The 16737-nt window shown below is 41.2% G+C and overlaps 1 protein-coding gene and 1 long non-coding RNA gene across 5 annotated transcripts in view; one reads left to right on the forward strand and one right to left on the reverse strand.

Moving 5' to 3' along the window:
• Nucleotides 1–10487, reverse strand: part of qki2 (QKI, KH domain containing, RNA binding 2) — a 22496-nt gene extending 12009 nt beyond the window's left edge. For all 4 annotated transcript variants that reach the window (XM_061755973.1, XM_061755974.1, XM_061755972.1 and 1 more), the window contains exons 1-3: nucleotides 9976–10487; nucleotides 8571–8719; nucleotides 6363–6479 (exon numbers count right to left, since the gene is read on the reverse strand). In XM_061755973.1, the coding sequence (XP_061611957.1) occupies nucleotides 6363–6479; nucleotides 8571–8719; nucleotides 9976–10117 (408 nt within the window). In that variant the 5' untranslated portion in view covers nucleotides 10118–10487. The remainder of the gene's footprint in view (nucleotides 1–6362; nucleotides 6480–8570; nucleotides 8720–9975) is intronic.
• On the forward strand, nucleotides 10222–16451 carry LOC133469198 (uncharacterized). Its single transcript, XR_009785636.1, has 3 exons — nucleotides 10222–10362; nucleotides 13426–15836; nucleotides 15906–16451. It is a non-coding gene; the product is annotated as an uncharacterized LOC133469198 (long non-coding RNA).
• Nucleotides 16452–16737: the final 286 nt, after the last annotated feature.

Raw genomic sequence — 16737 nt, forward strand, 5'->3', positions numbered from 1 at the left:
GGGAATCAGTTAGTTTTCCATTTTTGTTGGAATAATAAACGTTTTTTATTCGCTAATACGTAAAATCTGTGGAAAAACTAACTTCTGTTGTAGTAACAGTCCCAACAGCCTCCCTACAGTATGCATTTGCTACTATCTTAAAAAGTTCATGTGATCGAAAAAAGATGACATTGAGTTTTATATTTAAAAGATTTGCTTGCATTATGCTCGTCTACTTCACCGTTTAGCTGCAATGCTAAGATAGCCTTTTTTTGCTTCTCTGATCATATCAATATTTGCAGTTAGCTCAATGGGGACATATTATGGAAAATTTACTTTTCATTGTTTGCATATGCCTGACCACTCATCAAGTGTGAAATTAAACAACCATGTTTTTGTTTAGTTACAGTATGTGTCTGTGAGTGAAACAGTGGTGCTAATTAACATAATAACCACCAACATAAAGTTTCTCAGCCAATGACATGAGCGACGTTCCAGAGCGAAAGAACCACTTTGACATGACCACCCGAAGCACTATCATATCAAAGCCAAAGGGTAAGCAGAGCTGCAGCGTTACCACCGATTAGGGTTAGCCAAAGGAGTAATCAGAATTAGCTTCTGATAATAGTGTTATAAGGATGTGGTTAAGTTGTTGATGTGTGTGTGTGTGTGTGTGGGAGGGTTATTTGTCTTTGTCGATGTAATGCGCCACACTGCTGCACTAACTGAGCGCAATTCAGTGGCTTGGTGATGAAATGCTGCCATGAATGATAATGCAATAGAATCTCAATGGGCACTCGCTTTGGGTGTGTGTGGAGAAGGTGTAGTTAACTACATAGGACAAAATCCAATTACTACTTTGCTATTGGCCATTTTATTCCATTTTATAATCAGTGATGTATAAATACTCGTTTTTCTTACAACCCCAATTCCAATGAAGTTGGGACGTTGTGTTAAACAAATAAAAACAGAATACAATGATTTGCAAATCATGTTCACCCTGTATTTATTTGAATACACTACAAAGACAAGATATTTAATGTTCAAACTGATAAACCTGATTGTTTTTATCAAATAATCATGAACTAATAATTAATTTTGTGGCTGCAACACATTCCAAAAAAGCTGGGTCAGGGTCATGTTTACCACTGTGTTACATCACCTTTTCCTTTAACAATATTCAATAAACGTTTGGGAACTGAGGACACTAATTGTTGAAGTACAGTCCGCGGTCTCCGTTGTCGTATTTTACGCTTCATAATGCGCCACACATTTTCAATGGGAGACAGGTCTGGACTACAGGCAGGCCAGTCTTGTGCCCGCACTCTTTTATTACAAAGCCACGCTGTTGTAACACGTGCAGAATGTGGTTTGGCATTGTCTTTCTGAAATAAGTAGGGCCGCCCGTCCATGAAAAAGGCATTGCTTGGATGGCAGCATATGTTTCTCCAAAACCTGTAAGTACCTTTCAGCATTAATGGTGCCTTCACATATGTGTAAGTTACCCATGCCATTGGCACTAACACAGCCCCATACCATCACAGATGCTTTTGAACTTTGCATCCATAACAATCCGGATGGTTCTTTTCCTCTTTGGCCCGGAGGACACGACATCCACAATTTCCAAAAACAATTTGAAATGTGGACTTGTCGGACACTTTGCATCAGTCCATCTTAGATGAGCTCGGGCCCAGAGAAGCCGGCGGTGTTTCTGAGTGTTGTTGATAAATGGCTTTTGCTTTGCATAGTAGAGTTTCAATTTGCACTTACGGATGTAGCGCCGAACTGTATTTACTGACATTGGTTTTCTGAAGTGTTCCTGAGCCCATGTGGTGATATCCTTTACACATTGATGTCGGTTTTTGATGCAGTGCCGCCTGAGGGATCGAAGGTCACAGGCATTCAATGTTGGTTTTCGGACTTGCCGCTTCCATGCAGTGATTTTTCCAGATTCTCTGAACCTTTTGATGATATTATGGACCGTAGATGATTAAATCCCTAAATTCCTTGCAATTGTACGTTGAGGAACATTGTCCTTAAAGTGTTTAACTATTTTCTCACGCGCTTGTTCACAAAGAGGTGAACCTCGCCCCATCTTTGCTTGTGAATGACTTAGCAATTCAGGGAAGCTCCTTTTATACCCAATCATGGGACCCACCTGCTCCCAATTAGCCTGTTCACCTGTGGGATGTTCCAAACAGGTGTTTGATGAGCATTCCTCAACTTTCTCAGTCTTTTTTGCCACCTGTCCTAGCTTTTTTTGGAACGTGTTGCAGCCATAAAAGTCTAAGTTAATGATTATTCCTAAAAACAATGAAGTTTATCAGTTTGAACATTAAATATCTTGTCTTTGTAGTCTATTCAATTAAATATAGGTTGAAAATTTGCAAAATCATTGTATTCTGTTTTTATTTATGTTTAACACAACGTCCCAACTTCATTGGAATTGGCGTTGTAAATTCATATTTTGCAAAGACTATTTTTAATTGGGCACTTATTGTAGCTTGCTGTACATTGAGCAGCGACTGATTACCAATTAACCTCCACTACTGCCAATAGCGATCTGGACAGTTCTCTGCATAGTCTTGAGAAGTTTACCACAATGCTTCCTCCGGCATCAACCCCACAAGGACCATTTCCTGCCTGTCAGTGTTGTGCCTCTACTAAAATCTTCCATAAAGCTGTTCGCTGTCTTGGTGCCAGGAAATCAGGAGTTTTTGTTGTTAGTTTGGTTCTACAGAAAAAAATGGGAGTAGTGAGTTTTACTAAATTTTGATCACAAAATGGCAAATCCCCTTGTCACTTTGAATAGACGCTACCTTAACTGTGACCTGAATGACAATAGGAATTGGACTTCGACATATACAAAAACTAAACCTTTAAGAAACAATGCTAAGCTAAGCATTAGCACTGCAGCCTGCCACTGATCATGCCCACAGGCAAGAATTGTGAAGAATTTTAGCTTCTCTGCTCTAGTTCATATTTCATAACTCGGAAAAAAAATGTAATAGGAGACGAATATTTGATGCAACCACACGCTGGTCGAAAGCAAAGTTACGAAAGCGTCCGTCACAGTGTGGGCCGTGTACACGGGAGTGAGAGACGCCTGCTCTGCGAATGTTTTGTCAAGTGAGATGTATCGTTTTGAAGAGCACTAAAAGTCAACATCTTTCTCTCGCCCCCCCCTCCCACTGTGTCTCTGTTTTCCTTCCTCTGTGTGTGCGTCTCTCTCGGAGGGTGTGCGGGGTAGGGAATGTTCTAGAGAGAGAGATAGAGAGCGTGTACAAGAGAGAGAGAGAGAGAGAGAGAAAGGGAGGTGGGTGGGGGTGCGTCAGATGGAATGCTGGACTTGCTCCACCTGCCGTTTGGAAAGCTGGAGCCGTCCAACGGGAGGAGACACCAGGGGAGAGGAAGGAAAGACAGATGGACAGACCAGCGGGACAAGGAGAAAAAACTGAAAACACATTGTGGGTGGCGGAGAGAGAGAGAGAGAGACAGACAGACAGACAGACAGACAGGCAGGCAGGCAGGCAGGCAGATAGATAGATAGATAGATAGATAGATAGATAGATAGATAGATAGATAGATAGATAGATAGATAGATAGATAGATAGATAGATAGATAGATAGATAGATAGATAGATAGATAGATAGATAGATAGATAGATAGATAGATAGATAGATTAGATAGATAGATGTGGAAAGCTATGATTTCAAATGGCCCATGAAGGCAACACCCGATTATATTCTGTAGATAGAGACAGATGATGTGAGAAAAATTAAGATTTCTGACAGTCCCTGAAGGCAACACTTCTTCAGATTCTGTAGACCGACAGACAGTGTTGGGACTGCCCATGACGGCAACGCCCGATTAGATTCTGTAGATAGCTAGAGATAGATAATGTAAAGAACGCTATGGGTTCAAACAGTCCATGAAGGCAACTCCCGACTTCATGAGCTTTTATGTAGATGGATACATAGTGTGATGAAAGCTATGATTTCAGACTCTCCCTGAAGGCAACACCCAATTTCATTACATTTCCTAGTTTCTCCCATTTCCAACATTCATCTATTGAGCAACCTTGATTTGTGATGTCTGGTGACCTCCTGACACAAGTCATTACAATTATTTTGAGTGTGTCAAAGGAACAGCGCTTCCTGTGAAAACAGGAAGTGAGGCCTCGCTCGGTCTCTATTACTCTGATTAACCCAATGCCACCTTAAACCACAAATATGTATTTTTTTCCTTTAATGTAATACCGTTGAACTCATATACACTGGTTTATAATAATTTTAATAATGCTACTGCTGTTGCTATGGCTAGCACCGATCACCTACCAGCCTAGACACATCTTATGTTGTGTTAGAGTTACCGTCTGTGCTGCTATTGAATGTTGTGCCCTGCGCTCCTAAACACACCAACATGGACGGACAATGCGCATTCCCAGACTGGAGCAAAACTGTTTCTTAGTGCTAATTTAATAAGGGTTTCCATTCAGTAAATACACACCAAGATTCATGTTCTGTTAATGTTTACAACATTCATTCACTGGCTAACAATTAAAGTAAATGACACATCACAACTCCAGGGGGAGTGCTGGAGACACCGCTGTTCCTTACATATCCTTTAATAAGTGAATCTTCAGTAAATGTAATTAAACAACGTGTGCAAACATTCTTGCCGTCTATTAAGGACACGCAGAAACATTGCGTTAGCGTTTCGCGGATTCACTGAATTCTTTAGCTTCTGTAAAGGACACTTCACCAATGTTCCTAATTAATCTTTTAAAAAGTTAGTCCTTAGTTACATCCATCCATCCATCCATTTTCTGAGCCGCTTCTCCTCACTAGGGTCGCAGGCGTGCTGGAGCCTATCCCAGCTATCATCGGGCAGGAGGCGGGGTACACCCTGAACTGGTTGCAAGCCAATTTCAGTAAATTTAATTTTAAAAAAATGCACACACATTCCTAATGAGAAGCAGAAACATGTTAGCACATTGTTGGCTAACAATTGAAAGGAAATTCACAACTCTAGGGGGAGCACCTTTATAAACTGAAACTCATCAGCCAATTGGAGAAGGGGTTCCACGAGTAGCAGACGAAACCAAAGGATCAAGAAGATAATGTTGAGGAATAATCGAGTAATACTGTTTTACTCTAATTTGAAAGCATTTTTTGACCAGATTTCCTGTAGGCGGTATCACACTAAAACATTCCTCAAAAAGGAATTTTTTTTCTGACACAAAAAAATTTCACCAGAACCCATCATCCGATTTTCAAAACTCTTAGTGCATATTACTTAGGTTGAAGTTGCCATTCCAACCAGACTCAGCATTTTGACAGATTGTCATTTTGGAGAAATCCTGTCATGTTGCTGCTCTCAGGGGAGGCCTGAAGCCTCAGCTGTTTCTTACTTCTACTTTAATAAATGATCCTTCCATCCATCAATTTTCTATACCACTTATCCTCATTAGGAGGACCCGCAGAAAACACACGAAAGCAAAAGGAGAACATGCAAACTCCACACAGGAAGACCGGAGCTGAGATTCGAACCCCAAACCTCAGAACAGTGAAGCAGACATGGTAACCAGTTGTCCACCATGCTACCAAAAGGATTAATTTTATAAACAGTAATATAGTCGCAGTTTGCATTATTTACGAATTTACCTATTCATGTTTTTTTCCTGTGGATCCTCTCTTCCCACTCTTCACGTAAAAACTCATCTAGTCCCTATTTTGTGGTATGTCCGAAACACCCTAAGATGCCACAAGATGCTGTCAAAGTGTTGACTAAATTGGAACGTGTCAAGGAAGTATGTTGACGTGATATGTCTCGACTGAGAGTTAAGCTTCATATAACAGGGAGGAGCCAAGTATAGCCTGGGTTGTTAATGGTAAGTATTGAGCGTCTTCGCCGCATGTGCATGTACATGCACACTTCTGGTGCATTTTTTCAAAATCAGATCATCTATAGCCATTTAGGAGGATGTTGCAAGATGAGTTTGAAATCCGCTAATGCGTTTGTGGTATATTCACTATTTAAAAGATGACTATAGACAATTACAAACATTTTTTAAGGGGGGAGGCGTCAATAACTCATGCTTTCTTGCTCCCCTGATAACTTTATTAGAAGAAACGGTCCTATTACAGATAAGAATAAACACTGATGTAGCCTGTTAGCGCTGAGCATGTTTGTCCATTGGCCAAGCTTCTTTAGCTTCTGTGGGCTCATAACTGAAAGTAAAAGACACTTCACAACTTAAGGGGGAGCCCTGGAGCCACAGCTGTCCCATACGACTCCTTTAATAGGCGAGCCCTTTCAGTAAAGGCAATAAAACAAGATCGACAAACGACCCGAGAGTCTGTTAAAGAGCTGCTCGTACCTTCTTCTTGTCTCGCATTGAGCCTTTCCCGCGCACCATGATCTTGCAGCCGGTCTCTGCCTCCAGCTGTTTGGCCGTCAGCCCGCGCGGGCCCAGGATCCTCCCAACAAAGTTGAACTGGACTCAAAAAAAAAAAAAAAAAAAAAGAATAAAAAGAATATCATACACAAGAGGGGTGCATATGATTTGAGTCCATTTGAGGTCGGCGGGGGGCTTGTGTGATGTGTTTGTGTTACCAAGCGTGACTAAAATAGATCATCATAGGGGGCGCTTAGCGGTATGAGAGGACGGCGGCACTCGCTTAACCTTATCTGTCACAGAGACTGAGTGATTAACAAGACAGCTGCCCCGTGTGTGTGAGTGAATGTGTGTATCCTCGTCACTCACACACATACAATTTTTTTCTCAGTAGCTGCTCGTCGACACCGCGTTGACCTCTGACTCACATGGGCGCGCGCACACTGATAGAGACGAACGGCTCCTCTAAATTTAACCTTGATCTCAAGCGTTTGCTGTCATGTGAGTGAGGACAGCCTACTCGCTGATTGGCGAGCTGATGTGTGGTGCTGGTGGAAGGGAGGTGAAGGGCAGGAGGAAAAAAAAAAAAAAAAAAAAACAACAATAAAAATTGTTGAAAAAAAAAATCATGTGAGCCCTTCAATCTGAATCAACACAACTCATATTGAAGTACTTAACTGTACTTGGCGGCAATCGGGAGGATGTGCCGGATGCTCGGGCGCTTCATAGGACATTATATTTAGGGCAGGGGTAAGACTTAATCCACCTTTTTAAGTGCCTGTAAATATGGATGCGGTACGGGGCCCCGCAAACGCTGATTAAAACTGCATGAATAATCAGCATTTATCAGTAAACAAAATTTATAAATTGAATACAGTAATTTGATCATTATATCTGTTTGAGATGAAGTTGATTCAAAATTGCTTTCCAGCATTTATTTTTCGCAGATTGTCTCCTTTGTTTGACATCACAATTTATTCCCTGGTAGCGTGATGACTTTATATATCATTCATTTCTTTTTATTCCAGCAACTGAATTGTTTCATTTGTATGACTTAATAACAATAATAATAATAATAATAATAATAATAGTAATAATAATAATAATACAATTTATTTATAAGCTGCCTTTCAAGCCACTCAAGGTCACTGTGCAGGACAATTAAAGCACATTTAATATACAATTAAATATACAGATTTTTTTATCACATTTTACTCCCTCACTTCCTTTCAGCACAATGACTTTCGAAATCGTCTAATTTCTTATTATTCTAGCATGTAAATAGTTCCCTTGTATGACATCACAGGTCATTTCCTATTGATTGGATGGGTTTAGAAATAGTTTGTTTGTTATTATTCCAGCAACTACATTGTCTCCTTTGTATGCCATCACAGTTTACTACCTAATTTCCTATTGGCGCAGTGACTTATTATTATGGCACGTAAACTGTCTCCTTTTTTTCCCTATGACATCACAGCTGATCTCTTATTGGCATGATTAATTTAGAAATCGTTCGTCTTTAAAAATTATTTGTTTCTTATTATTCTGTCATGTATATTTTCTCCTTTGTAGGCCATCACAGCTAATTTCCTATTGAAGTGATGACTTTAGAAATTGTTCATTTCTCTAAAATGCAAAATGACTACTTATGGGATTTAAGGTACTTGTACTCAAAAACTCAACAAACAGTGTGCTCACGAAAATGTTGGTATTTTAGGGGTGGTGGACACTAACAGTGCGTCTGATTTTCACATAGTCCAGCACGGCTGTCCATCACTATGCAGGAAAATGAATATAGAAACCAAACTGTGAAATGCACAGGTGGTCAGCAATTTTGATTAGAAGATGCCGTCTCCTTTTTTTATAGTTTTAGTATTCTACTCAAACTGTGAATTCAAGATCTACTCCACTAACAATTTTCAATGATTTTCAATTTGCTGTTGTAGTTGTAATCTATCTTTTCCTTGGAAATGACTTTCCTTGGGCTTCTGATTGGCTAAAATGGCTTGACTGTTTTGTTTTTTTCATGCAAGTATTCTGTACATAGATTTAATGACATTGACCGGTCTAGTGAAGCCCAACTGACTTTTTGGCTTCCCTCCCGCTGCCGACAGGAGATAAAAAGGGACTAGGGTGAAAAGTAAACAGCTGGCAAAGGGGTTCGAAGGTCACACACTGGCCCCCACTCACGTCAGGGTACTCTTTGACCGGGACGTAGAGTTTCTCCTGCAGCTGGGCCACCGGGCCGACGGCTTCGGGCAACTCCTCCATGTCACGTCCGTTGAACATGCCTCCGTTCACTGTGTCGTTGTACATGTCCTTGCGTACCCGCCCGATCTCTGCCGGACAAGAAAAAAGACACTGTGAGAAACCAATGACAATCACTCCTGCTATGTTGACACATGTTCGTCCTTTTTGACCAAGTAAATATGCTCGGGAGGTCACTGTGACCCAATAATGAAACCGGACAGAAAGGATTGCTCATTTTGACAACACAGGCAACGTCTGCTCTTATGCGCAGAGGTCCAATTAAAACACTGTCATTCTTGTAATGTTTGTTTAGGCTTTGAACCGACGGCCCACAATGCCTCTGTAATGACACCCCGGCGCAATAATAAGTGCTTACATGCCGACCGCACGCACGCACACAAACACAACCCAATGGCTGCCTTGAGGCGCAAATATCATCTGACCTCAGCAGGCTTGTTGGCTAGCTACAATTCAAGCCTCAGTGATCCCTTAACAACCTCTTATGACCCCCCCCACTTTTGGGTCATGGCGACACTTTGACGACAACATGAGAAGTGAAAGAAGCTGGCGAAACGCTGCCATCATCAAGTCATCTTGCGTTTGTTTCGTGTAACAAATGAATAGCCGTCACGTCGATTAGCATGAGCTGACGTACAGCACGTGTCCACAGTACTCTGAATTGGGCTAAAGGGTGTGCGTGAGGCATCCGTCGCGTCTGTCCGGTCTGGGCGCCTGTCCACATAACTCGGGCCGGGCCAGAACACGCCGAACATGGGCCACTTTGATTCTAAACGCGGCTGTCACGCTATCATGTGGTGCGAGGGAGATAGAGACGCTCGGCCTTCCGCCTATGTGCGTGTGTGTTTAAAATAATGACTTGACCTGATGTCAAAAACTCAAGTAGCGAGCGTCATGTTTAAAAAAAGTATCAAAAATGACTCGAGTACATGATTGGAATGACGTGATTATTTGTGTATTGGTGCTTTAGTGAAGAGGAATGGAACAAGTTTCCCAGTGACATGTTGTGTCGTTCCTGTGCAGGGATGGGCTGCATCACTCCCACCATAAGCCTGCGCATTAGGTCACTGGCAAAGACTAACAACTGTCTGTTTGTTCCCATCACCAACTCACTCACTCACTCACTCACTCACTCACTCACTCACTCACTCACTCACTCTGTGTGTGTGTGTGCGCATGTAACTGATAAAGCACAGAGAAAGGCATATTGTATGAGACGAACTTAAAAAAAATCACATTTGGTCAGTTTAAAGTGACCCCCCCCAAACACACACACACACACACACACACACACACACACACACGTACACAGAAACCACCACTTTACCTTCATCCAGCAGCCGCTCCAGATGCGTGAAGATGCCGCTGAAGTTGGGCAGTGAACTCATCACCTTCCGGTCATTCATCAGCTGCATTAAGTAGTCCGGATTGGACTTGGGTCTCTCCTTCACCTCTGTCTCCCCGACCATGGCTGGAGCGTCGACGCAAAAGCACTCTGCTGGGATTTAATATAAAAAAATATATATTGTGTGGTGGAGGGGAGGTGGGGTCTTTAAAAGAAAAACAAAAAGTCCACAAATGCCAGGACAACACCGTCTTCCGGCCGACGAGCGTGTCTCTCAAGCGGCTACTCTTCAAATCACAGCCGCCCCCCACCCCCTGCTCGTCTCCGGATGATGCGAGCCCCTCCGCGACTCTCAAGTTGTTTTGAAAGGTAGGGCGGCGAGAAAAAGTTCACTTGAGAGCTGTTCGCGAACAAGTCGGCGGCGGCTGCGTTGTCCCGGAGCCGGGTTCGCTATCATATGATTACAGTAGCGCGGCTGAGCACGAGTGGGGCTCTGGGGAGCGCGCCGCGCGTCACCGCCAACGCCTGAAGGGTGGAGGCTCGTGCTCGTCCCCATTGAGAAGCGCATACTACGACGCCTCCTCCCCTCCCGTGTGGCGTCGCGCACGCGCACGCACAACTGTACGTACCGGGCAATGTGAAGGTATGCGCATCTGTTGCTTCGCCGCAACTGTCCCGCTCGACCAGGGGCGCGCGCCTGCGTTTTTCCGGCTCGTTTAGCTCGAAGGCTAGCTAGGTTGGAACATCGATGAGCATACTCTTACATTCACCAACAGGAACACTTGTTTTTCTAGATTTAACCTAACTATATAACGTAAATATATGTGTATGTTTTATTTATATTCGACATAATGTATCCAGCAATTCACGTGAATTGGATTGTTGACATACAGATAGACACCAAGTTCGTTTAATGTGACTTCTGTGATTAAACGCAAAGCATTGTGGGTAGACATGGCAGAAGAAGTGTGAATCTACGCATTGTTTTGACCTTATATACACGCAGAAATAAATTGTAATGCCATTATAATCTGTTCCAGCCCACCCAAAAACCACCATTTTTAAATTGCGTTTTTAATAAATAAAAATATCAGTATTTTGTTTATAGCAGGTGTCTTCGAACAAAAGTTAAATACATGCATATCTTTCATTTATTCAAATATATGTAAACACAAATGAAGCGTAAACATCGGATATTGTCATCTTTTGTAGCTCTCTAAGACATCCTGTGTAAAACAAAAGCCAGTGTAGACGTTTAATATTTCTGGAGTTGCTTTATATTTCTCCTGCCAATGGGCTCCGCCAGTCACCTGAACCTGAAGTGCTACGACCTGTTTTGCTGAATGCGGACGTTGGTTGCGCATAATTTCTATGTGTGCGTTTACTGGGGCTTTAAAGGGTGTGGCCTAGCTCCGACTCCAGCTTCGATCGGCCATTTACTACCAGACTTTACACCGATTTTATCGGCCTTATCGGTATCGGCCGATAATTAGCATTTTATGCTGATCGGCTTTAATGCCATAATTCGCCGATCCGATCAATGACGTCATTAACCGGCTCCGCAAAAGACATTTATTACGCGTCGGCATCGTGCACAGTATATTTAAATCCAAAAGCTAGTTTATTTTTAGCCTTGTCGCGTGTCTTTTGGCGTAGTCCTGTAAATATCTGAAGGCCAAAAAAGTTATGTCGGCAGCGTGGAACAGACAACACGTCTGAGGCAGACAACACGTAATGCCCGAATCAGACTAATGCTCTTTCATGATTGCACTATGTCAGACTACTGCAGTAAAATCTTGTATTCCGATACCACCGCATCCCATTTTTTACGATCATTGGGCTTTATTTTGTCAACTCAAATGCGACCGGATACACTCGTTACCGTGGCGACGACGACAAGAGTGGATCGCGCCGACTATATTATGTGGACAAAATGGGGAAAAACGTGTGTTGGTGGTCACCGGTGCTCAGGAGAGGAGAGGATGTTCGTTTAAGGCTTTCTTGAGGTATGTTCCCGTACTTTTAATACGATACAGCTCGCAAGCAGGCAACAAAAACGTTAGCCTAGCAAGCGAGTGGTAGCACGAACGGTAGGACGTTAACATGCCGCCGTTCTGTCGAATCATGCTCTAAAGTTTCAGTGTGGGTGAAGTCATTTAATTAAAAATAAAGTAATTTAATTACAGTAAGTTAGCAACCATTATTTCTGTCATGTAATGTTGGTTTGACCAGACTGATTAGAATACACGATCTGACTAGAGCAGTGATTTCCAACTTTTATGGAGCCAAGGAAGATATTTTACAATTGAAAAATCTCACGGCGCACCAACAAACAAAAATGTCACAAAAAGTGGATACATTAATTACTGTATTTACTTCCTGCCATCTAATAGAAGACCATTCATTTGTTCTGTCTGTCACGGTACCTCACTGGCATAAATAGAGGAACAAAGATACTTTATTTACTTTAAATATATTTTTTGGAGCAATTAAGTACACAAGTACATACAGTAAATGAACAGGTCATTTAAATAGACAGATTCCTCCATCTTGTGATCGGATCGGTGATCGGTTATCGTTTTTCTTAAGTCGCTGATCGGCCCCAAAAATCCTGATCGTGTAAAGCCTATCTACAACATGGTTAGTTCAGTGTGAGTGTGTTATCATTTTAGATTTGTGTGTTTGAAAAGTTTTTTTTCACTTCATTCGAGCGTGGCGTATCTGAAGCTCACTCAAAATTTTTCATTTTGGCTCGCAACACAAGACAAAAATTCAACCAAGCGACAGCTCGTAACTCAAAGATCTCGTAAGTTGGGGCTCTTTTAAGTCAATGTAGCACAGTATTTTGTTGGTGTACTGATGTCCCCATGATGCATTTCACATGGATCGGGAAAATGAATTCATGCGTTAATTAGCATAGTTAACTGGTTATCTTTGATTGATTATTAGATACTATAGTTTCGTTTGATAGCTTGCTAAATGCAGCATTTATTGATAAATTCCAACATAACTAAAATTTAAGAATCAATCATAACAACCTTGCTACTGTAAGTTTCAGCATGGCTTAACTTGATAGTTATCTAGTTTTGATAATTTAGCTCAAAAAATTGACTCCCTACCTAAAAAGGTTTATAATTGCCTATATTTTATAAATATAAATATTTTCCATGACAATTAATGTTATAATATCTTTACCAACCAGGATTTAGCATGTACAATAAACAAACACGATATTCTCAGTTGCTCCTTGTGAACATTTAGGAGTTAAATGCAATTTCAGTCCCAAAAAAGCTGAAGGGGAATTACCTTGGCTTTACCACACGTCGTCAATGCAGAGTTTATTCAACTTGTGAGGCTCTCACGTTGTCACTCTTGTGAGTTTGAAAGACAACAAGTGAACATAATGTGTTTTCTATTCTGTTTTCTTTCCAGTGAAGTCAGGCTAGTGGGGCGTCACACCACGGCATCCTGCGGCTGTGCGACCAGGTGGATGCTTTGCTGAACTAACAAGGCAGCGCGAAGTGTGCGCTTGTTCTCGCTGGGTGGCTGCCTGAAATGTCAGCGACGGAGGGACAGATAGGTGCTAGAGTCTAAACATAACCTGCTGTAAATCACACACACACACACACACGTAGGTGAGACAATATGTGCGTGTGTGCGTGGCTGTTGGCGGGTGGGTTGTGGCCTTGTCTATATCTGTGTGTGTGTGTTTGTGTGTGAATTGTGACGGGGCAGCATGGTAATGGCTGGTCAGCTGGTATGGCGAGTATTCAGGGCGGGGGCTGTGCATTGTCCTCTCATGGCTCCCCAACAATGCCCCTCTGAGCAGCTCGCCACACATCTACCAGTCACGGGCCTCTCTCTCACCCATTCTCTCTCTGCTGCTTTGCTTTCCGTCTGCCATATTTATTCAGCCGGGGCGAGGCGTAAAGTGAGACGTGAGGGTTGTTGTGAGAGCCGTGATGCCCCTGACCATTTGGGCGAAGGTCAAGCAGCGAGACCCCCTGCCGTCTCCACCCCCACCCCCCAACTCACCATGCTCCAAATCAAACCACGTCATTCACGCTGGAGCTGCCAAGACACATACATACCTCCATACAAACGTCATCACATGATGCACGCGTTGAATAATTTATAGAGCCTAATCAGTTCTGAAAGGCTGTTTTTCAAAAATAATGTGCTCCCGTCGTGCATATGTACACATAACTGATGGCATTTTATGATAAAGTGACAAAAGATTGATTGTCGGTCTAATGTTTAAGTCATAGGAACGTCAACGTTTGAGTGTGTTATAAATCAAAGAGCCACGGAATCCTGTCAGACACACTCCAAATGTTTAAAAAGTCAACAAGGCAACAACATTTGTATTTTTGTCACATTTCACTTACTCCAAAACTTTTGTCCAACTAATGAAAAACATGTACATCCAAATATTGTTAGTTTTATGTTGGACTAAGATAAATATTTTAGATAAAAAGGGTGTTAAAAAAACCCTCTGGCAATACGTCTGTTTTTCTTTCACTATTCACTTCCCGGAAGTGTCTGTATTAAACATGTATCCAACTTTCATGACTATATGTCTGAATAAACTATTTCTGATGAAAATGGCAAAAAAAAAACAAAAAAAAACCTCTTCACTTTCTGCTTGTGGAATTGGTCCCAAAACTTTTGTCTTGTATGAAAAAGGCGTATCTACAAATTTTGTGAGTTTCATATCAGAATAACATCAATATTTTGGATAAAAAGGGCAACAAAAAATAACCAGGTCTATTTCTTTCACTTTTCAATTCATGTGTGTGGAATTTGTCCCAAAACTCTTTCCCATATCCAATGGAAAACATGTACAGTTCCTACAAACTTTGTGAGTTTTACTGTATATCCGAATATCAAATATTTCAGATTAAAAGGGGAAAAAAACTAAACAAAACCAAAGAAAAAACACAGTTTTTTTCTATAATAATAACAATAACAAATAATTACTGATATTTCTGATACAATTACAAAATATTAATTGTCTGTTCAATGTTTAAGTCACTGGAATGCCCAAATGTATTCGTGTGCGAAATATGGCGTCTTCACTTTTCCACATCGTGTTCATCAGTGAAGGCTTGTGAAAAGACGCCTTCTTGTGGACGATGGGCACAACTATGTCTGGTCAAGATCTAAAAAGTCACAAAGATGAAGAAAATACGGAGAAAGTGAGTCTTCTAAAATCTCCAAAAGGCAAATTGTTGCAGATGATTTGTTAAATGAATAGAATTTTAACAAAGCGCTGGGGGGCGAAAGGTCTCAGGGCATTACCTCCTCTAATCTGCAGGGGGCGACAGAGCAACAAGGTGATAGCAGCAGCTTCCTCTGATTGGAAATTAAAGTACTGTATTAGACAGTTAACATTTTGGTTATTATGTATTTAACATACGAAATGTTTTATTTTAATTTGTATTTAACATAATGTATTCAGTAATTCACGTCAATAAGAATTTTGCCTTCTAGACATACAGACCGACAGATAGATAGATAGATGGCAGCATGAATTCAACTCCTCTCCTTGTTTTTTGTCTTTGTCTGCTTTCCTCCTCTGACTCTTACGTGTACGTGACGTATAAGTGCTCACGGTAGGACATCAGCCGCTCACCTGGCTGAGGGAGCTCAGGCTAATCTCCAATCCGATTAGGCTCCTTATCTACTCAGCGCTGCTTTTATGTTCTTTGGAGCCAACTGAAATAACGTACAAAGAAGAGACGGCCTCTTTCACCCTCACTGCATCAGGGAACGGGAATGAACTTCAACTACAGTGATTAAAGTCCAGATAAATGCCTCGAAACGATGACTGAATCAATCAGGTGTGAAGGAATCTTGACTCTTCATCTTATCAAGACATATGGGATGATTCTATGCTCTTAACTCTCCAGGGAAAGCTTGAAGATTGCCCTTTTCTATACATTAAGGTGTGCTTGGATGGGTTTGGTGCGGAGGAACCCACATTAGACAGCCAGAGAATCCTGACAGACATTCTCCAAACATCTTCTAGAAAGTCTGGAAGCTGTCGTAGCTGCAAACCTTGATGACAGTTATTTTCGTGAAATGTATCATATTTATCCTCAAAAGTTTGTATGTAGTCTTGTGAAAAATATACTGTACATTGAAGTTTTATCTACGAATAACAATTATTTTGGATGAAGAGGGGGAAAAACAACTGTGGATGTAAGTCTGTGCCGGTATTTCCTTTACTTTCACTGTTCACTTGTTCACATGAAAAATATACATATCTACACATTTCGTGACTTTTATATCTGATTAAGAAATAGTAAATAATAAAAAAAGAAACCTGGGAAATTCTTTTGGGTGGAAATTTTCCCAAAACTTTTATCCATATGAAAATAATGCATCTACAAATTTAGTGACTTTTATATTCAAATAACCTAATAAAGATGATGGGCAAAAAAAATTGTCTGTGTTTCCTTCACTTTTCACTTTTTATGGATGGAAGTGGTCCCCAAACATTTGTCCATATGTAATAATAAAAAACAAAAAAAATATGTACCTCCACATTTCATCACTTTTCGAGCCGAATGAAAACATGTATTTCCAAAGTTTGTGAGTTTTGTATCCAAATAATATAAATATCTTTTCACTTCTTGTGAGTGGAATTCCTCCCAACACTTTTGTCCATATGAAAAACATATACAGTACCTCCAAATTTAGTGAGTTTTATATACAAATAGAAAATATAAAACTTGGCAC

Source organism: Phyllopteryx taeniolatus, chromosome 19 (genome assembly GCF_024500385.1).
Source record: "Phyllopteryx taeniolatus isolate TA_2022b chromosome 19, UOR_Ptae_1.2, whole genome shotgun sequence".
Lineage (NCBI taxonomy): Eukaryota > Metazoa > Chordata > Actinopteri > Syngnathiformes > Syngnathidae > Phyllopteryx > Phyllopteryx taeniolatus.